Genomic DNA, 24,522 nt, shown 5'->3' on the forward strand with positions numbered 1-24,522 from the left:
TTGCGTTCATGGAATTGTGGAAGACGCAGGAGATTTTGTAGAGGTAAACTATGTTTTGGTTTATGTCTGTGAGATAATTAAACATTTTGGCAGCACATTAGAATTTATGGCAGGGTTTTTGGACACTTTTCAACACCATGCGCTGGAGATAATATTTGATAAATTTTACAGGACGGCTACATGACAGGAGCCCATATCAGGATGGCTAACGGAGTGTTATTGGAGTTATTAGATGAAATAAGGTAGATTTTTCATTTTTGGTCAAACACTCAAGACAGTTGATGCGACTTATATTATAACCCGATATTGTTTTTACCAACACTCGTATTCTCTCACAAAAATATTCATCAGAAAATAACAATTATCACACAATTGTTGTTTAGCTGTAGTATCGTTGAAAATCGCACAATTGTTGTTTAGCGATATAATTGACTCTTTGCCTTTGGAGGGTTTATTGTGCTGCGTTGGAAGTGGTGAGCCACATTTTGCATGGCTGTCACGTGAGTAATAATGACAAAGTGCAGAGAAATTGAGAGGAGCTAATTCAAACAATCTGACCAAGCAAATATTGCAAACCATAGGCGCGCAAGTCGTTAAATAAGTAAAAGGAGCAAAAACTCTGCAGCGGTGAACTACAAAAGTGCTCCTGTTTTTATTTCAGACCGAATGCCGTTGGCCTCGTAGATGCTTTTGACTATTCCGATCATCTTCTCAACTCAGTACTCGGTCGTTATGATGGGAATGTTTATGAACATCTCATGAAATGGGCAGAGAAGTCTCCACTGAATAAAAATGAGGTGAGCGGTGTCTCATGCAGTGTCTGCCAGAACAAAAGTAAATATGATTATGCACGCTACGGGCAGTATGTTTCATGCAGCCAAATTGATTTATGTTATCAATGTTTTATTTGTTAGTGCATGTAAATACTACATGGCACTGGTTGTCTTTCAGCGATGCGTAGAAAGATGAATAGAAGTTATGAATAAAATTCCTCTTAAAAAAGTGTTTGCCCCAAGAATAATAAATAATTTTTCGCCTTTTTACAGGTGATGCCAGCGTATGAGAAGTATTTACGACCTTTGTTGAAAGGGGAATTTTCTTCGAAGCTTTAAAGTTCTGCAGAAAAGAGAATATAAATTACTATGACCCACGAAAACGAAAAACATTGAACGTGCATAAATATAATTTGGAAATAATATTTATAGGTTGGGGAAAGCAGGCCCTAGCTGAGGGGGCCGGTGGGAAGTGCCCCCTCCTCACGTTTGAAAGTAAAATTGATATTATGCCGCCTACCGGTCTAGTACCGGAGTGTACCAAAAAAGCAACTTCTCGGCAAATTTTTTTAGTAGTCCCCCCTTAGAGGTGGAGATCCAGCTACGGCCTGGCAAGAGGACATTTGAGAGGGACATGTCGCAGTGCTCGAAACAAAAATGTATTGCAAAGTTCAGCCAATGAAAATCATTCTTGCGAGGAGCTGCGACACTACCCATTTGAGAAGGCATTTCAGCAATCTCGTACCCAGGGTCCTTCTTAGGATACGAACCTGGTTAGGATTACGCAAGGGCCAAAACTTTTGTGTATGATACAATATGACTGTATTTTCTGTTTAATTTGTTCTAGCTTCTAATTTCCATGATTGTTATTTTATAAAAAAATGAACGAAGATCTCAAACGGGAACGCAAAAATGTTAGATTTGATATCAAAGAATTGTCTTGTATTCTTTATGGAGGAGCTGAGAATCGCAGAGAGGCGAAACGCCTGGGTATGTCACCCGTCACCGTACTGTGTGCATCAGTGCATCATCATGATCTTGATAATACTTGATGCTTTTATCGTGTGTCTGCGTAACTAATTCATATAACGGGATGTCACGAGCCTATCACGTTTGAGCGATATGCTTTTCTTCTTGTGATTTAAAATAACCTGCAAACCGCAGTGAGCTTAGAGATTTTTTACCACGGCAAAAATGTGCCCCAAATTGATACATATAAATGATATAATACATCTCCATGGCTATCCAGGTTGTCAATTTATCCGGGCATCTGTTTGGCACCGCAGCTTGGAAATACAATTAAGAACACCCTCCCCCCATAAGTTCAGGGTAGGCATCAATAACAGAGATCTTTTATCCTGGGACACAGCTGGCACTAGCTTGGTTTTAGTTCAATTTTTGCTGTTCCCCATGGATAATTCCACCAATTAATTTTTGAGGGGGTGACCTCAAGTTGTTCAAGTTGGGGCATGGCTAAAGCCGCATTTACACTATGTGCTTTAACCTGACCTGGACCAGGCCTAGGCCTAGATGTGGACATTGTTTATCAAGCCTAGACCAGGCCTGGACCTGACCTGCCAGACCTGGGGCAAGATTTTGGTAATGTGAACAGGCTTTACCTAGTCCTGACAAATTTTGAACTTAATAGTATGATTTGTATAGGATACATATAGTATTACCACTTTTCAGCCTGTTTTGGGTCTTTTTTCAAGTATTTTGTCAATTATTTTGGCTATCCAATATCAGCAACAAGGAAGACAGTGTGAACGTGGCACATATTACCTAGACTTGTCCTAGACCTGTCCTAGACCTGGTCCAGGTAAAGGGCCAAGTGTAAACGCAGCTTAAATCTATTAGCAATGCGTAAGGGTGTTAATTTTTCCTGTATATTATTGTGTTAAGAGTTTAATTGTTACAATCACCAATGTAATTTAATTTGAAATACGAAAGATAAAGTTGCCTATTTCTATTTGTTTATAGAGCGTGCTATTCTTTCCGATCCTGTCTATGACAACTCCAATCAATATTTTTTATCAATCGAAGAGGCTTATGAAAATTCGTTGAAAAAGGAAACACACTTTTTAAAGACAAAGAAAGATCTAGGTGTGCATAATCAGCCTACTATAGTTCAACAGTTATGTGGAAGGTAATATATTGTTAAAATAATAAACAAAAATAGCTTCATCCTTTTCCCTCGTTTTGCTTACCAATCAAATTGCCTTAAGGAATTGGCACTGATAACGTTCAGATAACTGTTCTTACTGTTGTTTACAACACTCTAGGTTGGTAACTCCATTGCACCTCACAGGCCTACATAGATCAATGTTTACTACCATTATAGAGGTAACTCTATTTCTAGGCTGTTTATATTACCCTGGCTACATGATAGGTTTTGTTGGTCAAGATCAGTGGTTGAGACATGCTATGTCTCAACCTCTGACCATCATATGTATACATTGATTTTAGTATTTAATATATCTTCAATTCTCCAATATTTCTAACTCTTTCCAATTTCTTTCTAATTAAGTCACCATGCTCCATGACATTTGCATTTCAAGTTCATTTATTTTTGTCCTAAACATTGGAGACAGAGAGTTGCATAAAGTAATCACTGTTTAATCTTTAATCATAACATCAATGTCCACTGTAGTGCTCAATTGATAGAGATATTGAAAATAATACCTATAAATTTAAAGATAAAAGACTTACATGACTTGTCATATTAACACTCAATTGTGATACATTATATCATCGCTACTTCTGAGTTAGTAAAGTAAAATAGATATATTGAATAAGATGATAATTGAGGTAGAAAAATTCAAATAAATTACTACCAGTTAAAGTGTATTAAATTAAAAGTATAGTATAAAAGTACAGTAATAGACCAGTGTGTTGAATGAATTCTGGTATGTATTGCTTTTTTAACCTAATAGAACAGAAATTCCAAGGTGTTTATAGAATTCCAAGTGTGAAGATCATGATAATAAACTAGCTGTCTGGCTTACATACATACTGCATGCATTAACACTTAAAATTATAGCTAGATTATATGCGCATTTATTACGTCAATACGCATTTTTTATTACGCATGTTTGACGGTTCAAGCATGTTCAAGAAAATTATGAAAATTATTTGCGATTTGACTATTGAAGATTGAACATTTGCCTAGTGAATTTTACTGTGGAAATTAGAAAAACCTATTTACGCATTTTACCCAAGAGTCCAGTGACTTCATTCAATGAAATGTTTTTTGGTAAATTTCAACACAGGAATTTGAACAAGATTAAATTATGTTTATGATTATGTTCAAAATGAAATAAGGGTTTAATTGTTTGCATCCAACTAAGGAGGAAAATTTTTTTCTCTAGGTTCAGAGCACCCCGGAACAGCTTGAAAAATGGATGCCATTGATCAAGAAGTACAGAATTGTGGGTACATATGCTCAGACTGAGATGGGTCATGGTAAGTGAGTAGTTTGTCTTATTGCAATAACCATCTACACTCTGTCTTACAGAACACTGATAATGTATTTTAATCTAGGAACCAACGTGCGTGGTTTGGAGACCACAGCTACATACAGTCCGGAAACTGAAACTTTCATCATTCATAGTCCAACATTAACTGCAACAAAATGGTGGCCTGGATCACGTAAGTTGTTTTTCTCCCACATTTCCGTTTCCGATCTGTAACCATAAAACAGTTGTGGAGATACAGTCCGTTTCAAAAAAATGGTCTAGGCGTGTGAAGATACCGTTTATTTAAAAATGTTTTATATTCTTATGATAGTGTTTTTTTTTAAAATTCGTCTTAGTTGCCCACACCTCGACACACGCCATCGTGATGGCAAGATTGATAACACAAGGACAAGATCATGGGATTCATGCCTTTATTGTTCAAATCCGAAGCCTGGAAGATCATAAAGTTTTACCAGGTGATGATTAATATAGCTGGAATAAGCTGTACGCTCTTCGCCAGAGGCTTTAATCGATAGCGGCAGACTGCCAGACTGTTAAAATAAAATACCCCATTTGCCATCTAATATTCTCCTGATATTACTTGACATGAGATAAATCCCCCCCCCCTCTACCTCAAATACTGCTGATAGAAATGTTCAAAATTATGTAGGAATAAAGTTGGGTCATATTGGTCCCAAAATGGCATACGACATAATAGACAATGGTTTCATGAACTTTAACAAAGTTCACATACCAAGAGAAAACATGTTGATGAAATATAGTCAGGTATTTCTATTCTAGTATATAATTCATACAACAATAAACTTATAATATACCAACCTCGTACCCAGGGTCTTTTCTCAGCGGGTTTCCCTCTCCAAGAGTGAGCACAGAGAAAAGACCCTGGATACGAGGTTGATAATATACCAGTAGCCTACAGTAGCCTACAAGACGTGTGTATATTGATATATAAAGTTAAGCATAAGTTAAGTCCGCCTAATATCTGTAGCATTTTTAAAGAACACACGTCTCAATATAATCTTAGACGATCAGACTTTTCAGTACCTAGATTTAGTACAGTAACATATGGCAAACATTCTCTACGTTATCTTGGGCCCAAGTTGTGGGGTATGCTTTCCTCAGGGGAGAGAGTCTTGACATTGCTGTCCTCATTTAAAAGCATGATTAGAAAAAAGAACTTATCATTATTACTAGAGGACGGTTGCAAGAATTGCACTTTGTGCAACTCGTAGTTTAGCAATATTTCTATAATAAGTAGTATTTTTGTACTTATCCTTGTCGTGTTCCCATATTAGCATGGGATTTTTATCCCAAGCTATCAGGGTTTTTTTGACACTTTAATAAAGTTTATAATAATAACGCCGATGAGCGCATAATTAGTTAATAGGCTTGGGTCAATAAACACCTAATTTTTTATGGGATTTAAAAGAGTAAATGGGATCTACTGACGCAGTTGCAGAGCAACTTGGCAGCGTGTTCGAGTAAATTTCATCTGGCAACTTTCATCAAACGTGGCTTAGCAATGAACTGCCTATAATATACATCAAAAACGTCTTGTCTGGAGTGTTAGTGGAGTCTTATGTTAGCTGGTCATTTTATTTCACTTCTTAACTTAAACCATCTTTTTCAGGTATCAAGGGATGGGTATTACACTAGGTTGAAACGAGACAGTTCGAAATTGACGTATATTTCTATGGTGATGACGCGAGTATACATTGTCTTCGCTACAGCGGAGTCGCTAAGTAAAGCTTGCACCATCGCAATACGATACAGCGCTGTACGGAGGCAAAGCAAGCTGGATGAAAGGTGTGTCTTTGATACACAAGAAATATTGATGTCAACAAACAACAGTTCTGATCATCGATTTTGATTTCGTCATTTAGCAAACCTGAATTACAAGTTTTGGACTACAAGACACAGCAATATGTTCTTTTGCCTTTGCTTGCAACGTCTTATGCATTCTGGTTCACGTCAATTGAAACCGCAAAACTGTATTTTCAAGTCCAAATGGAAATCCAAGAAGGAAATCTCAGCAATGCACAAGAGGTTGGTTCAGAGATATTGCATGGTCTAATTACTAATCATCTATCCGGCATATAAACATGTTTATATGCCGGATAGATTGCCACATATATCCCCAGTAGACGTCCTAACACTATGAAACGACTTAATACCTGTATGTTCCCGCTATACCAACCCAGGTTTGCTTTTTAACTGACTGCCCATCTCAAGATAACAACTACTCCATGACGTCACGGCAGTAATTTGATTATATATTTGACTTAGTTACATGCGACAAGTGCTGGAATGAAGGCTTTTACAACCCAAGTTGCTGCAGCAGGAGTTGAGGTGAGGTATCGAGAAACCACACTTGTGTTTTGATGCGCATTGTTCTTTGTTATTATAACTTTTATATTATCCCAATGAAGTAACCTTGTTTGAAACTATGAAACGTTCGTCGAAGTGAGCTCAAGAGCGCAGGAACAGGCGTAAATTGCACAAAATATCAACAAGGCATGCATAAGCACAAAGCTTTTTGTGAAAGAACAGTCCTGTATAACGTGATGTTGTATTTTTAATCGTAGGCTTGTCGGTTTCGTTGTGGTGGTCATGGTTTCTCGATGTCCAGTGGTCTTCCATCAATCTATGGCGACCATGCAGCGCCCGCGTGCACATACGAAGGAGATAACATTGTAATGATGTTACAAACAGCAAGGTTTGCTCACTTTGCGTTGATCGTTCAGTTTCGCCCGAGTTTCCCCTTGAAAGTTTATTTTGAATAAAGCTTGCCTTTATTTACCTTTACATAGGTATTTGGTGAAATGTTGTTCAATGATAGCATCTGGCCAACCATTATCGACGCCGACAGCTGCCTACCTTACCTCTGCTGTCTTGGACACCGCGTGTATAGCAACTTCATCCCAGGACTTTAGAAATCCAGACATATTACTCCGAGCATACAAGCACAGAGCAGCAAGGTTTTAAGCACTAACTTTCATGTAGAATTGTGATATTAACTCAAGTCACGGTTATTAGAATATGCATTCATGGTTTTAAAACGGGATAGTTGTACAATAGTTGTTGTATTGTACAGGTTTATACAAAAAGTTCCTATCTAGCACGTTTCTATTGCATTTTTGCCTAGCTAACCAATAAATAACATTTGGTTTGGCTATACCATATACCATATACCATATACCATATACGATATACCATATACCATACCATTCCATACCATACAATACCAATATCTTACCATTCCATACTGTGATATACCTTCCATAAGATGACATATAGTATACCACAACATACCACATTACAATATCGTGACAAATATTATACAAGTACTGTATTATACCATCACCGTCTCAATTTTGCATTAAGTAAATTAACTGTGTTTTATTGACGCTCTCTAGATTAGTTTTGGCTGTTTCCAGAAAGGTAAAATCGAGCACGTCAAATGGTATAAGTGCCGGTGATGCTTGGAACAATTGTTCAGTGGAGTTAGTACGAGCTGCTCAGGTGCGATTTTTCTTTTGCGTTTCAAAGTAAATCTCAAATTTTCAACATGTTTCTGGTACAAGTAAGAAAAGTATTTCTTGGATTCTGTGCATCATTGTGATCTTTTTTGTAGGCTCATTGTCATCAATTCGTGGTTGAACAATTTTCCAATGCTATGAAGAACGAAAATTTCAGCGCGACCCTTCGTCCTGTTATGGAAGCTTTGTTTAGTCTTTATTGCGTTCATGGAATTGTGGAAAACGCAAGAGATTTCTTAGAGGTGAACTATCATTATTTTTATTTTATCGAAATTTTGAAAAGCCTTAATGACAAATTTGAATTTCAAGCCACTCTGGTGTTATAATACTTGTCTCATTTCACAGGACGGCTACATGACAGGAACTCATGTCAGCATGGCGAACGATGTAATGATGGAATTGTTCAATGAAATAAGGTAGGTTTAAACAGTGGCAGTTGCTATATATGAATTTGCATGACAGTTTCAAACCTAAAACGTGAAAATTTAACAAAGAGCAGGGTGACAGCGTCTTTGAATAACTTCTCATCAATTGTACTCAACGAAACATTGATGACTGTTCTTGTGTACATACATCATCTTCGTACATACATCATCGTTCTCGTGTTGAATTTATCAACACTTTTAAATGATTCTTTCAGTTTAGTAGCTCTATTTAAAGCAGCGATGTTTTGCAGGGGGAACGCGGGAAAACGACGTTCCCCTTGTGAAAATTACATATGGGGGAACGCCGTCCCCCCAAACGAAATTTATAAAAGTATAGAACTCATTATAAAAGTATAGAACTCATAAACTCATTAATGCATGATCGATTATTGTAGTTTTGCTTAGTACTAAGAAACGTACATATTGTATGATCTAAACATATAGTGAAAAAAATATATAGATTCGTGCTTGGTAGCCAAGCCTTAAAGTGATTCCGCTTATTCAAATTTGTTAGTCATCGCCTAGAACTTGCGGTTGACGATGGGATTTCAGAATTGACGGGAATAAACCATTTTAAGATTTTTGTTGAAAGACTGTATTCAATTTACAGCCAATCGCCCAAAAATGTGCGCGAACTACGAGAAGTTGCTAAAAGTCTAGATGTCCAGCTTCTAAAGATCGGTAAGGTACTGAGTACGAGATGGATTGCGAGTGGTCACAGGATGGTTTTGGCAGTTTGGAACAACTACGAAGCACTCTGCAAACAGTTCAAAAACAAAGCAGCTGAAAAAGGAAAGAATTTAACAATGTACGAGGGGTTAAACAAGCGAATCCAGTCGGAGGAATTCCTGTTGGACTTGGCACTCATGTGTGATGTTCTTTTTGAGCTTTCTGAGCTCTCCGAGGCCATGCAACACCGTTCAATGAACATCATCAAAGCCAACAGATGTATCAAGCGGTCCACGAGAAGCATCGAAACATTGAAGCGCAAGACTGGAACAAAGTTGATGATAGCCAAGGATGCGGTCAAGGAAGGAAGATTTGGCACTGTACCACTAGTTTCCAATCGAGACATGTCAATATTGGTGCTAATGCATCAATAGACAAATTGCTAGATGCAATGAAAGATCGTCTCTTTGCCACATGTGCCTCTGGAACTGTTCGCGAAAGTGCTGCCTATCAGAAGCTTCTTGATCAGATTTGCTTTCTCTACCCTGGCAACTTATTGGCCACAGGATCTTGATCTAAATTATGGTGAGGAAGAGGTACGATCATTGTGCGATCGGTTTTCCCTTCCAAGAAGTTCAACAGTGCCTGCGTTCCAAGACTATGTTGATGTCAAGGGAGACGAGTACCTGACGATCTTCAGCCTCTATTGACATGTTGCTCTTGTATCCCGGTCTCATCGGCAGAATGCGAACGTGGGTTTAGTCAAATGAACTTGGTTTGTACGTCAGTAAGAAATCACCTACTTGCTGAACGAATATCGAATTTAATGTTTATTAAACTTGTTGGTCCTCCGATTAATGCTTGGGATCCAGACAAATATACTAAATCCTGGTTGCGAAAACATCATTCGGCCAATGATGAAAGAGTAAGAAAGCGAAAGTTAGAGGAAGATGCTGAAAGTGAGCAGGAGCAGACAGCCGCAAAACAACGACTTTGGCAATTACTTTAGACATTTTAAATTTTCCATATACCTAGTAAATATCACTGATATAGAACATAGTCTCAACAAGATAATTAGTTTGAATTTACTCTTTGTATATCATGATATTGTGTTATACGTATTTTGGCAATGCCTATACGTATTTTGACCACGCCCATATATAGGCCACGCCCATTGAAATTTAAAATACGCGTTCGGCGTTCCCCCACTTCCAAAATTTGCAAAACATCGCTGATTTAAAGTCGTTATCATTAAGTTACTTACCAACCACTATCCCATCGCCAAATGTCATTGATGCAAAGGAATAATGGCAGGGTAAAAAATACAAACAAACAAACTAATTATGCTTCTAGCTTCTGAACTCGCAAGTGGGTGTAGGTAACTTGTAATGACGGTTTGTGACAACAGCTGTGCTCCTTTCTCTGACTGGGATAATTGGACTATTCAAATTTCATTTCAGACCGAATGCCGTTGGCCTCGTAGATGCTTTTTACTATTCCGATCATCTTCTCAACTCAGTACTCGGTCGTTATGATGGGAATGTTTATGAACATCTCATGAAATGGGCAGAGAAATCTCCACTGAATAAAAATGAGGTGAGTGATATTTGCCGAAACCCAAATATACTTTAAATGTGATTGTGCACGTTACTTGCATTACTTACTTGAGTTACTTCCCATGCAGCTGCTAGCGGGATAAGTTCTATAGCGGATAATAGGAGCATTTAGCGGATAATAGCGAATAATAGGAGCATTTAGCGGATAATAGGGGGCAGTTTGCACAACGCTCTTAATTGAGAACCAAACTGTACTTATCGCTCGATATATTATTATTTTACTGTAAAAGAGTTGACATGCTGATATTGTCATTTTTGATGGGGTTGGCAACTCTTGTAGCTTACATGTATTTAATTACGATGCTTCGATCATGTAAAGAGTTAGTCAGTTTTTTTCTTCTAAAAAGGAATTTTGTCGACCGAACTGATTGGTATGGTTGAATAATTTTTCTTTTTTTTTACAGGTGATGCCAGCCTATGAGAAATATTTACGGCCTTTGTTAAAGGGGGAATTTGCTTCGAAGCTTTAAAGTTTGAAATATATCACTAAATCTACAGTATATATCACTACATTATTCTCAATGCATTCAGTAGAATGGGAAAAGGATGGAGAAGTATAAAATTTATTTTATAAATTTCCATTTCTTTTAACTTTTCCATTCCTAAGCCGACACGGCCGATACTAAAGCTTACATCCTAAAATCTTACAATCTTACACTTAGTCGGATAGAGAAATGACTTACGTTCAGCGAGTTTTGTTGTGACTAAGCTTTTGGCATACAGGAATAAGAGTTAAGCCTTTCGACTATAGGTTTTCGTAAATCAATTTTCCGGCCGGACAGGCTTTGGCTTGAGTGCGTTTTAATTAATGATGTTTAGAAGTGTCCTTCATGTTAAAATTATCAATTGTTATTAAGGGATTTAATTTCTTTTTATTACTGATTTCAAGAATGACATAAGCATGCAAGGAACACTTTTGAAAAAGGGTGCATTAAATGAGATCTTTATAAATAGGGATTTATGGTTAAGTGCAAGATTTTTTACTCCTAAAATAGTCTCACGAATGTAAACATTTGAATTAACTCCTGTATTTTTCTAATATGTAGTGATAGGTAGTGATCATAGGTAGTGATAGGCCCACAAGTATATGAGAAGGCCTCTAGATTCCAAGGCATGGTTTCTAGTAAAATGATAAATATTAAAATTACATCAAGGAATTCATTAGATTCATTGCGATCTCCTAACTCGGGTACACAGAAACATCAAATATGTGTTCATTGTGTTGGTTTCCTGGTAGCGTTTCCTTGGGTTAGACAACCTCGCGTCACCCAGACATACTCCTCTCTGGGCCCAGAGCATCGCCTGGGTTAGCTGGGAATGAATTGGGAGCTCGAATCCTTCAAAGGTTATTTTAAATGAAGTACTTCGCTAATACGCACAGTTATTATTCAGTTTGGAAAAGTCAACATGAGGAGTGAACAACAAATTCTTAGCAACTACTCACTATATTTGTTGATTATTTGGACTTTGTGAACTGAATTCTAATTTAATAATATTTGTTTATACTGCTTTTATGTGTGCAAACGTTTTGCAGTAGGGCACGTCCACGCGAAACCAATGGAAAATTGAGTATGATCATCTTTCGGCATATTTGTATATATTTTATACAAATGAAACACCAATAAATATGACAATGTAAATGCTGTACATCGCATTTAAAATGCTGTATTGGACGATTTAACTTTAAAAGAAATGGATAAGGCTGAGAAAGTTGAAGGCAAGCTTTTGTCCCCGACTTCAAGAGGTGATGTTTCAAGAAAGTTACCTCATATAACTGGACAGCCAGGTAGGCTCACTAGGCTGTAGGCATGATGTGAACAATGTGGTATGTCATGGTGCATTTCATGTGAAGGCACAAAAATCTGCCCTGAAGCTATTCAAAATATTTATGTTAACTATTATTTTCTGAAATCTCAGGCATGCAATTTTGCACACTTTTTATTCTAGCTAAAAAATATCAAACAGTGGTCCCAGTCAAATTCTAAACATATATTTTGTAAACATATATACAACAAGACTACAGCATGTATTTAAAAACTAAGTAATAATTTGTGTTACAGCACAACTACTGTACATACATTCACACACACTGCCAGGTGGGATGCCTTGCTTGCCCTTGACCTTTAATAAATCCTCATCTCTCATATGTACATTGCATCCTTAACTAAAACTTAGTATTTACAAAACCCTGCAATTATAACTGAATTACTGCCCAGGGTGGGTGGGTGGTGATTTTAGGTCAGGCCTGCTAGCAAAACAAAAACTGACCTTCCCCTCCCGGACCCCCTGTAGATAAGCCTTCCCCCCCCATCAGTGTGTATGAAAAACATTTTCTGCCTCTTTTGTGCCTCAGTCAGCAGAAAATCACACTTAATTACAGCTTTGTTATACCAACAGTGTCACTTGCCTATAAGCATAAAAGTGCAATTAGTGCATGATAGCACAACTGTAGGTATCCATATTGGCAAGCAACCAGTTGGCTCTATAGAGTAAAGTTGTATATACATACTACATATTAGGGTGGTTTGCATCTTGGTCATTGCCAGCATGCATGGGGTACGTTGATGAGTTTTGCTGTACAGTATCTTTCTATAAATTTTAGGTATTACACAAGAAAAAGAGAAGAATTCTGAAACAAATACAGGGAAATCAACGAATGCTTCTGGAGAAAGTGGTTCAGTGGCATACATCTCTGAGACTTTGATCAAGCAAATAACAAAAGAAGAAAATTTTGATCTAATAACATCTTTGACCATTCACTTCCCTAAAGATAAACTAAATAAAAAGATTAAGGTATTACATGCACACTCAAATATGTTACTCCAGCTGTTGATAAACTCTCACCCCTTACCTAAATGTATGCAAGTTCATATCAAGAACTATGTGCATACTATATGGCACACCTCTTAATGCTTTGAGCAGACTTGTAAATTGATTCATTTATGTGTTGTAATCATTTTAGTACATAGAAAACCTAGAGAAATTGAAGAGGCTGCGGACTCTTAATCTAAGCAACAACATGATAGAAAAAATGCAGAAATTAGAGACCCTGACTGAGCTACATGAGCTGAACCTATCACATAATTGCATCAAAGTGATTGAGTGTGTGGAAAGTATGCAGAAACTAGAAGCACTAAATCTGAGTGGAAATCAAATTGCATCAATACCTCGGCAGACAATAAAGAAAATACGAACCTTAAAATTGCTGAATTTGTCAAACAATAAATTGGAATCAGTAAGTGGGGATTAGTATGATGTTGTGAATTTATTGATAAATTAGCATGTCAACAAAACAATTTGTCCATTCATTGTTTGAGCCTTATTTAATTAATTTATTTAATTGTGAATGAATGATGAAGGACCATAGTTGGTCCATTGAGCCAATTTCATTATGAACCCAGTCTAAATGCAGCCCTAACTGGGGCTGTAATGTTACAAATCACCGTGTTTTCATAATATCTAGTTATTAGAAGTCACGAAACTACGACCACTCCAAGATTTGACAAACTTGAATCTTCAAGATAATCCATTCAACAGTCTGCCACATTATCGTCAGTTTGTTATCTATCAATTGCGAAGCCTGGAAATTTTGGACAATCAGAAAGTCACGAAGGAAGAAAGACGTGAAGCAGACACACGATTTGCCCAAGGTAAAATTGCCATTAAATTGTTTAAATATTTGAAGATACGTTCGAAAATAACCATGGAACAACGTGGCGGCATCTTCGAATAGTTTCCCATTCAATAATCCAATATGGTGAACGACTGTTCAACCAGTCATTATAACTCTTCCCAGTAATTTAAATTCATTTTGTACATATACTATATACCATGAGTTTAAACGACGTACCTTTAAACTATATGTGTACTATTCTACTATAACCCGAAGTTGTGGAAAATTTTAGAAGAGGTTCAGCGCCTTGAGGTGGAACTTGCAAAACAAGAAAAAGTTCATCAAGCGTTAGAAGATGAGAAGAAGAAAGCTGATAAGACGATTGTAGAGTTAAAGAATGTCCAGAATGCTTTGAAAGAAAAAGAAAAGCTACAAGCGGAAAAAATGAAAGAATTGGAACAAGACATAGAAGCCAAGAATACACTGGTATGTGAATACCGAGATCTTATAAGACTGTTCTGAATAGCATACCACTAGTGATAATGCAAAGACTCAGGTGTGTATATTAAATGTATATGTGATGTTGCTACTCTGAGTCACCAACCGGGCAAGCTGAAAAATTAGCTGGACCAATTAGCTTGACCACGGTGGTCAAGCTAATTTTTCAGCTTGCCCGGTTGGTGACTCAGAGTAGCAGCACACCACTATTAAACCGTATACATGTTGTGCCGTAATTCTAGTCTGTGTGCGCTTTCCATTAAGCGGCCGAAATGGTCAGACCGGTCATATTTTAAATTTAAATCGAGTATTTCGTTAAGAATATAGCGATAAAACTATATTTCCCGTGCTAGGCAGATGTAGATAACGATATACTCGAATGCAAAGTTCTTGAAACACTCTAAAATACCAGTAATCTGACTGTACCGAAATACAACAGGACCGGTCTGGCCGTTTTTTCCGTATGAAGGAAAGCGGCCTGTGTTTAGTTGTATATGTCTTTCAATATCTGACCCCTGGCCAGCACGACTGAGGAGAGAAAATATTTACAGATGTTTTTTGTTTTTATAAGGTGAAAGCAAAAAATGCAGATCTGATAAAAGCTTCGGAAAAACAGTACAGACTGGAGCAAGAGTTGGCGTTTTATAAACTGGATGCAAAATTTGAACTTCTTGGTCAGTTGCCTTTACTTGATGATGAGGTACGAATACAGAAATGTAACTGATAAATGAAGTAACAATAATTTGCAATCCTTAGTTAATAGTCCCATAGATATAATGATTTTTAGGAGATAATTTCTTTTTCAGGTTGATGAACAGGATGGAATGGACGACAGTACATATATTGGAAAGGCGACTTTCAAACGAAATCAATTCGTACGAGCATCACACATATCTGGAATGGCAGGACAGAATGCTCATGTGAAATCGTTACGAAGAAATTATGAAGATTTGGAAAAGATGGGAGCTGACCTAGATCGAGTGTTGAATGAAAAGGAAGAAGCACTTAGACAGTGTAAGGTTTCTACTTAAAGGTTTCTACTTAACGCAAAAAATGTGTGCGACATACCATGTACCATACCATACCATACCATACCATACCATACCATACCATACCATACCATACCATACCATACCATACCATACCATACCATACCATACCATACCATACCATACCATACCATACCATACCATACCATACCATACCATACCATACCATACCCTACCATACCCTACCATACCATATCATACCATATCATACCATACATACCATACCATACCATACCATACCATACCATATAATATAGTATAATCGATTTCGGTTTGGGGAGGGAACGAAAGAGTCGTATGTGAACACAGCCCCGTATTAAATGTCCTGTGTTTATACTCTGTATAATAATAATTCAAGTAATTTTTATCAATAGTACAACGCGAAATCGATGAGAAGAATAATCAACTTCGGGATGTTTCAGAAAAGTTAGCCTCCCTAGAACTTTCCCTCGCGGAACAGGTAAGAAATTCGACTGTGTTTTACAAAGGTTCACATCTGGTTCAACTCCACGATTAAAAGCTAAACGCTTTAATTACATCTTTACATCCTATACCGTACTTTAATGCTAGACGCAACTTTTGTCGCTTTTTCAGTAGAAATGAAATATTTTATTCTTCATCAAAAATCTATTTTTTAGATGGCGACTCTCGGTCAAGGTAATGAGCTTGCGAGGAAACAACTGGCAGAAAAGATTGAGTTTGTGAGTACTAAAAATAATACCCTGTTATAGACAAAATTACATACCCTTATTCAGGCAAAGAGAGCAAAATCCAACCACAGCTGGAAAGAACACCTTAGAATGATTAAAACCCGAACTAAATAATGAATATTTGAATTATTTTTTCATTACGTACACAAATCTAGTGAAATTTCGAGATCGGAACATGTTTTTTTTACGTTTCCAAACATTTCGTAAAGTTCTGCATTGTTTTACATTGAATTTCTTCTGACTGGAATCATCTATTTTAATGCATTTTCCCAGATCAAGAATCTTCAGGCAGCCGCCGAGGAACTGGAGGCAAGGATGAAAATCGTCGCAAATGACGTCATAGAAAAACAGAGAGAATTGGAAGAACTGGGGAGAGAAAGGGATAACTTTGGTGGCAGCGATGATGATCCACAGGTACCCCGACCTCAGCGCCGGTATTAATTTATGAAGTGCTCAATGATAACAATATTTGCGATAAATTTCTACGGTCGATCTCAACTCAACTTTCAATAATGTTTTTAAATTAGTAAAGCCAGCATCAGACTGGCCGTATTTTTAGCAGCGGATTAGAATCTTTGTCGCAAACGTGCTAGTAATTGTATTACGAATTTTTTTTCAACGAACTACAAACTTCAAAACTTTCTAATGTAACGTCTAATCTAAATATAACGTTTGTTAAATTCGCCTTTCTCACGATGACGAATATGCCGCCATTTTTGGGGTACTTTTTCTCAAAACTGCAAGCGTGTGCCTCATAACGGCCACAGTCTTTAATTTTAGGCTGGAGTTGTTCTTCCAATGATTCTAAAAAAATTGCTTTTCATGTTGTTATAACTCTTAAAACCCGTTTGAAAAAATTGAACCCAAATTGTACCCAAAAACGTCATCGTGAGAAAGGCTAATTGACTTTATTCGTGTTTTTGCAAAGTATATTCAATTCTCAGTTTTGTGAAGGAATGTGCATGTCTCCTTTTATGCAGTTCGATCAGGAATTAAGGTCGAAAGAAGCTGAACTACGGGATGCATACGACAAATTATCGCAGATGAAGGAAGAACTAGAAATGCTGAATCAGCGGATTGCAGAAGAAAAAGCTGAAGTCGAAAGATTAAGAAAAGAATTGGAAGAAGGTTGGTGTAGCCGACCTCCTGGACTGATCCATAAAATAATTTTGTCTAGAAAAAGTGTGGATGTTTCCAGCCTGTACACGTATATCATTCCACTTTAGTTTCTTTGTTAATCATTTTGTAGTTTTCCGATAAATACCTTCCGATTACAATTGTTTTAGGCTTCACGTCTTTTTTAAAATTTTGTTAGAACCTCCGATATCTCACGAGGCGATTGAGCAACTAAAGAATGAACTTGAAGGAGTTATTCTTGCGTTGAACAAACGATTGGGAGAGCTTCAAAATCTTGCTAAAGAACAGCAAGCTAGAATACATGATCTGGAACAAGAAGGAGATGATTTGAGAGCTGAGATTGAAGAAGGAAAAGACACACAAGAAAGTCTGGAAGATATGGAGCAAAAACTGCAATGTAAGTGCCAAAGGAGATCTCCCGAAAACATGGTGGTTTTAGCTTTCGTAGTATTTCGTAGTATTGGGAAATGCATGGTGATGTTGATAAACCTAAGATAGAACCATTTTAGTTACAGTAGCTAAAGATATACATGTAGACCAAATAACCAGTGTGGCAGCATCTTCGAGTAACTTAATTCTTATCTTCCCAAGTATAATTTAGTACTGTATATAGTTATCAACTAAATAACTCATATTTTTATCAATACGCAGTATGTTTAAAGATAAACAAACTGATGTTTTTTTTAAGCTGTGTGTTTGCCTACCACTGCATGCCATGGATTTCATTGGCGGGTTTTAGTAAACGTTACAAGTGTCACAGCAGATGGTTGGCAAGCAAAAAACTACATCTCTAGAACATTCTGTCTGGTAACTTATGCGACAATCTATTAAACTATTCAGTTCTACTCTAGATGCATTAGTTGCATTAAATAACGAGGAGAGGAAGTCACAAGAGGCTGAGTTGAAGGGGGATGAATTAAAGGAAAGGCTGACAGCGTTTGAGAAAAACAACAAACTTGGATTAATGGAAGCCGACGGGAAAGTGAAACATGCCAACAAAGAAATTGCACAACTTCAAGACAACATCAAGAAGATGAAAGCGCAACTGGAGGTGTGATTTATTTCTTGTGTGATCAATGATATAGCCTGCTATATAGCTATTTGTTGAGATCGCCGGTATCGGCGAAGGTGTTCCAGAAATAATCGTTGTTTTCTATAGTTCAAACTTACACTGAAAGTTATTGTGCCTAAGACTCAGGTGCATATATGTAATGAATATTGTGATGATGCTACTCTTGAGTCATCAACCGGATAAGCTGAAAAATTAGGCTCTATCTTATGCACTATTACTATCACTTTAAGAAGCACAGATATACAAGAGACTATAGATTGAGTTCCGAAATATCAACTACTCGAAGCTCAGTTGGAAAAGCATTGGAATAGCAAACCAAAGGTCGCGGGTTTGACTCCCACTGTGGTCAAGCTAATTTTACACTAAAAGTCTTGAATAATACCGTTGGCTAATAATATCGTTTTCTTCGATATTTTTCCCAGAAAGAACGTGAAGCGGCGAGAGCGCGTGCTGAACGCGACCAAGATCGCATTGCAAAAGCTCTAGAAGCCGCGAGAGGACTTGGTGACAAGGAGAAAGATATTAAGGAACTTGCTTTACAAGTCAACGCTCTGAAGGTATGTATTATATATATACTAGTGCTTCGGTTTCCCAAATAACAATGAACGGGTCCAACTCAGGTATTTCAGTATAGACATGCAGCAACTCTTAACTTCGTTTGATTTAAATTCTATTATTTTTAGGCGACAAACGAAGCTTTAAAAGACCGTCTTGTCGAAGCAGAGCAGGAACTGAAAAGAAGAGCGAGAGACGCTGATGACAAAGATAAACTGCTTAAAAGATTGAAAAACCTAGTAAATGATTTAAATGAAGGACATACGGATATAAGACAGCCTTTTGATGAAACAGACGGTGTAGGAGAGTGCCTGGCTGATTTACATAAAAAATATCTTGATTTGCTGAATGATCTCGAGGATGAAAGACAGAAGAGAAAACATCAACAAAAACAAGTATGGCTATTCACTTATCGAGAAATATATGTTAGCAGACTACCTTTATACCAGTAATAGCTATTTCTTTTTGGTCCTGACTGTTTTTCCTTAAGGCAAAGGCCGCAGTTGATGGTTTAAGAGCAGAGCTGAGCTCAACACAAAGTCAGTTGATGGCGGCGGAAAACGCTTTAGCGCAGGTACAGTATATCACGTAACTTGTACACCACTATTCCAATGCTGCCCAAATATATTAGTATAAAGACCACTTTTATGCACCATAATTTTCCCTCGTTTTTCTGCATATTTTACTAACTTCTTATTAACCGAGTGCGAGGTCTTTACCCTCGATCTTTTTGTACAAACCTCACTCTTCAAGCTCGGTCTGTTCAAAAAGTCCTCGGTCCGATATTTCTCGGTAAAGACCGAGCCAGCGAGGTTAATAAAAAGTTTATTATGGCATAAGGCATGTATTTGCACTTGAAACAAACAAGAAATGCATGAATTCGTATTAGTAGCCTGACGAGCAATTTGATAAAAACAAAAACTATAAATATTGAACTATTTAGTTTATCTAAACTGTCTGGAGACGTCTTATTAATTTCAAAAGTGATTAAATTTTCTCTTGAGCGTTTATTTGTGCCTTTTTCATTCAGAATTTCTCTGTTTTTCATCTCGTAATGGATCGCCGGTAACGCCAGCCATTACAGGAAAGTGCCGGTCCATTACGGGAAAGCAATGGATCCCTGAAAATTCTTCTCAGCCAATCACTGAGCTCCATTTCGCGGAAGTGACGCTTGCCATATAATAAAATAAGTGAAGATGTGCTTATCTTAGCTTCAACTACTGTATCTCAAACAATCTCATTAAAGATAAAATATGACGTTTTCTCGTCAGTTAAAAGATGACTCCGTAAGAAAAGGAGATGAAATCAAAGAGTTGGAAGATGAAATTGGAAGACTGCGTAAACGATTACAAGAACCATCTGATAAATATCAAGACGAGGTGAGCATGCATGTTATACAGTGAATCAGCTGGTATTTAATTGTAATAAATGGATGATGATAACAGAGAACAACTTATCACTACATATCTACATGGATGAAAGTCTGTCGCGGTTAAACCTTCTCACATCCACTATCAACAACGAATATTATCGTTGAAAATAAATCTGGTGTAACAATATTGTTTAATTTTGACTGAACAATGTGGGCAGCACAACATTGTTTAATCCTGTTCATATCAATATTGTAATAACCTGGTCGTTTTTAGACGTATAGACCAGATTCTCTAACCACGTACTGGTATTCTCCCCCTTGTTGGTCTCTGTGTATCACATTTACCAAACATGTGTCACTAACTTTACCAAAGAAGTGTCACTATATTTCCTTTGTGTTCTGTGTTCATAAAACCTTCAAGTTCTGTACAAACTGGAAATTTTCTTCTAAAGGTGGATCATGTGAGAGATCTCGCCAAGCGACAGAAAGATCGTTTGGAAAACGAGATTCAGGAACTACAAGATGAACTTCAAGAACTTCAAGATAAGCATTTTGAAGAGGTTTGACTAAAAATATATTCTCTGTTTTACGGTGCAACTTTGACCAGTACTAATGACTATGTTTTCCACGTGAATTAAAGCGATGTTTAAAATAATGCACAACACAATATTGAATGGATTTGCTCTTTTGCTCTTTTAGCTTCGTGACAAGGACAAGGCGATCTCAGAATTGGAGGCGATGCTTTCTCATCGTGCTCAGAATGCTGCGGTGTGTGTACAGTATATATTAGTACTAGTCTTGTTGATCAAGTACAATATTTGTATTATATTCTAGTACAAGTATTCTTAGCATTTCCACCATTAAACTTCCTCGTATGCTAGTGAGTAGTCGACATTATAACATGGATGGCATACCTGGAAAATACTGGAATGCATTGACATTTATTTGTATAGAATGAAGATGAAAAGAGAAAATTACGTAAGGATTTGGATGGATTGAAAAGACTCCTGTCCGAACGCAAGAAGGCAAATGAGGTAACAACCGACAAAGTGGGCGTTGAAATAAACTGATTAGACAGAACTAGGTCCGGTTTTTCGAAAGGCGTTTAGCTTAAACGGTGGATAAGCCAGAGTTAATACTCTCATACATCTTGTGAATGACTGAACCTCCATCCCATGGATTAAATACGTACTACCATTGAAATTTAAACTATTCACATCGAAAAAATTCAGCTTTGTTGTTCAATAAATACATGCATAATTTTGTTTTCCGTTTTCAACTTATCTGCTGTTTCAGCTAAACGCTTTTCGAACAACTTTCTCGGGGTATTCGTGTAGTATGGAGCTTGTTAATTTTTGTTCGAAACCTATATACATATGGACAGTTCATTGGTAATTCAACGCACTGAATAGGATATCATTGAGGAAGAAAGGAAAAAGAACCGAGCTCAGCGCAAGATGGATGAAAGCAGAAGACGAATAGAAGCTGATCTGAAAAATGCTGAAAATAAAGTATATTATTCTTATATCATGCATGCCTTATTATGTGGCTGTTAGATATGGATTAAATATATCAGTTTCAGTATCGATCATATCGTTATTTATCGTGATCGGTTAAATATATGTCGAATTTTCACACAGATTTTGTCGGTCGAGAATTTGCTGAAACATAAGCAACTCGAGGATAAAAAACATGGTAATTATCTATGTACAGAAAACATTATTCGTTATCTTTTATAATAATTTGTGTAAATTCACCGTGAGTAGACATATTGTTGTGTTTTCCAGATCGACATGTTGATGCTCTTGCTCACGAAGTAGGTCACTTGAGAAAGGCGCTGGACGACAGAGATCGCGAATTATCAAGACCAAAAAAGTCTGGTAGGCGAGCTAGCTAGTACCAATCGAAAGACCATGTATGATTGGTTGTTGCTAAACAGCTAAACAGCTAAATGATCAATTAACTAGTACTTTGCAATTCATGTATAACAATGCCTGATTAGTGATTACCAGCCAATTAGAAAGCGTGTTCCGATCGGTTCAGGGTTACCGTGGTAAGCCGGTTCTTAAGATTACAAAAATAGAAGTAGTACACTTGATAAAGTAATGCCCCAAACGAAATAGATTTTGTCCCTTCTTTTCAATGCTACTAAATGCTCTTTGCCTTCTATTTACTTTGGTAGATAGCTTGCATCCCTAGTTATCATTGTTTTCATTAGTGAAGTTATGTATAGTACATCTAATGAGTACCTTAAACATTGATTTACATTTTAGATGACGTCACCCCGACGCACGAGATACGTCATCATATTTACACGCCACGCACTCATGGCGATCATGAGTATCATCATTACCATGACCCCAGTCTTCCTCCTCAACAAAATACAAGAGACTCGAAAACAATGCAGGGTTTTCAAAGACTACCAGCGGTTACCCCAATAAATGAAGTCCATCACCATCACTATGGTGACAATGCACCAATGACTACACAATCGCCGGCTCAAATGGACGTTTCAGCGGTACCTATTACCGAGGTTATAAACCATCATCACTATGACAACGTCGTGGCACAGACACCGGCAACCAGTACTGTCAATCAACTGCATCGTCACCTACACTATGGTAACGGTGATTTTACTATGCAGTTAAAGACTAAGAGAACAAAAAAGAAAGAATATTGCAATGTTTCTGAACACGACTACCTGGTGAGAATCTTCATGCATATATGTATGCTTAATCTCTGAGCCAATTTGTTATCAATGTAGCAAATTTATTCAAATTCAAAAATGAAATCAGACAGTCGAATTTTTTCATGTCTTTCAAAATTTAATTCCTTATTTAGGAAGACGATGTTGTTGCTCTAGAGGAAAAACTAGCTTCAACTAACAGCAAACTATCATCTCAAGTGACAGAGGTAGTTCAAAATATTTCCTAAGACCCAAGAGAAAGTCTAAACAATTTTAATATTTATTTATTCGAATTCGTTATCATTCATTATCAATAGTTATTTGTTATAATTTATTTTCCTAGAATAAGCTGAACACATTGCGTTCTGATCTTCAAAACTTGCAACATACAGTAAGTTGTTTGAAATAATTGTACAACATACTGTAATATTAAAAAGTGTAAAGTTACCACGGTCATATTATGTAGTAAGTCCAGACGAGAAGAGTCAGAAGATTGAGAAGTTCCCTCATGTAGTTAGACTAGGAAACGTATACAGTTCAACAAAAAACAAATTCCGAATAAACAGGACATCTTGAGAGTCAAAATATGAATCAAGTAAGACACAGGTCGAGACCATAGAGATGGGTCGAGACTGTCTGCTTAACTTTATAAATTGCTACTGTAGCTGGTCATGGTATACAGTTCAATTTATGGTATTAATTATCATTTCATATCTCAGGTTTGCGATTCCCACAGACAAAGTCAAAGGTCGCCTACAAAAGGCGTGGAAACCCATTTAGACGAAACTCTAGCGGTAAGTGAATGCAGTGTGTTGTTATCCCTATTCCCTGACAGGCCTTTTTTACATATTAAACTGGGAGGCGAAAGCACCCTCCCAACCCCCTCCTTCTTGTTCCCTGGCCCCTATTCCCAAGTTCGTTCTTTATGCTGACGAGGTAATAAATACAATGTTTCTTTATCGCCAGAAATTACAAGACCACATGTTGACGTTGATGGATCATCGTGCCAACCTCTTGTCTCAACACATGTAACTCAGTCACTCAGTCGAGTTAGATGATAAAACGAATATTAAATTATGTAACTTAAAAGTCTTAAGGTCTGTTCACACGATCCAATTTTGTTGGATCTAATTCACTTTTGACGTATGAAATATAGTCTGCATTGGCTTCAGTAGATTTGCTGCTCATATACTTACAAGAGAACAAACTATAAAGCATCCATCAGAAGTGAATTGGATCCAACAAAATTGGATCGTGTAAACAGACTTTTAAAGGGAAAAAATATAGCTCAAACTGACTGTAAAATATATTTTCGATATTTATTTCTTTTAA

General features: G+C 37.1%; 2 protein-coding genes across 4 annotated transcripts; both read left to right on the forward strand.

Annotated features, from left to right (window-relative positions):
* The first annotated feature begins 1,443 nt into the window (after positions 1-1,443).
* On the forward strand, positions 1,444-11,615 carry LOC114518834 (peroxisomal acyl-coenzyme A oxidase 1-like). Of its 3 annotated transcripts, XM_028538841.1 has the most exons (17): positions 1,532-1,763; positions 2,754-2,919; positions 3,056-3,116; positions 4,142-4,235; positions 4,314-4,421; positions 4,585-4,704; positions 4,899-5,014; positions 5,880-6,055; positions 6,133-6,295; positions 6,536-6,598; positions 6,835-6,965; positions 7,060-7,227; positions 7,666-7,771; positions 7,884-8,030; positions 8,134-8,204; positions 10,343-10,478; positions 10,903-11,615. In XM_028538841.1, exons 1-17 carry the CDS (start codon positions 1,655-1,657, stop codon positions 10,966-10,968), a joined length of 2,001 nt encoding a protein of 666 aa, XP_028394642.1. In that variant the 5' UTR covers positions 1,532-1,654; the 3' UTR covers positions 10,969-11,615. The 3 variants fall into 3 exon arrangements, with proteins under 3 accessions (XP_028394640.1, XP_028394642.1, XP_028394641.1); XM_028538839.1 differs by lacking the exons at positions 10,343-10,478; positions 10,903-11,615 and adding an exon at positions 8,824-10,321 and having other exon boundaries at positions 1,444-1,763; XM_028538840.1 differs by lacking the exons at positions 1,532-1,763; positions 10,343-10,478; positions 10,903-11,615 and adding exons at positions 2,137-2,636; positions 8,824-10,321.
* A 267-nt stretch (positions 11,616-11,882) lies between these two features.
* Positions 11,883-24,481, forward strand: LOC114518833 (centriolin-like). Its single transcript, XM_028538838.1, has 28 exons — positions 11,883-12,284; positions 13,101-13,291; positions 13,461-13,733; positions 13,962-14,148; positions 14,404-14,597; positions 15,181-15,309; positions 15,416-15,623; positions 16,033-16,118; positions 16,297-16,359; positions 16,642-16,782; positions 17,349-17,496; positions 17,684-17,902; positions 18,357-18,556; positions 19,000-19,134; positions 19,261-19,527; positions 19,623-19,706; positions 20,404-20,511; positions 20,957-21,064; positions 21,204-21,272; positions 21,458-21,538; positions 21,917-22,015; positions 22,145-22,199; positions 22,292-22,384; positions 22,778-23,208; positions 23,346-23,417; positions 23,534-23,581; positions 23,910-23,984; positions 24,157-24,481. The coding sequence occupies exons 1-28, from the start codon at positions 12,191-12,193 to the stop codon at positions 24,220-24,222; spliced, it is 3,924 nt and encodes a 1,307-aa protein (XP_028394639.1). The 5' UTR covers positions 11,883-12,190; the 3' UTR covers positions 24,223-24,481.
* The last annotated feature ends 41 nt before the right edge of the window (positions 24,482-24,522 follow it).

This window comes from Dendronephthya gigantea, unplaced genomic scaffold (genome assembly GCF_004324835.1).
Source record: "Dendronephthya gigantea isolate DGI-Jeju-01 unplaced genomic scaffold, DenGig_1.0 000012F, whole genome shotgun sequence".
Lineage (NCBI taxonomy): Eukaryota > Metazoa > Cnidaria > Anthozoa > Malacalcyonacea > Nephtheidae > Dendronephthya > Dendronephthya gigantea.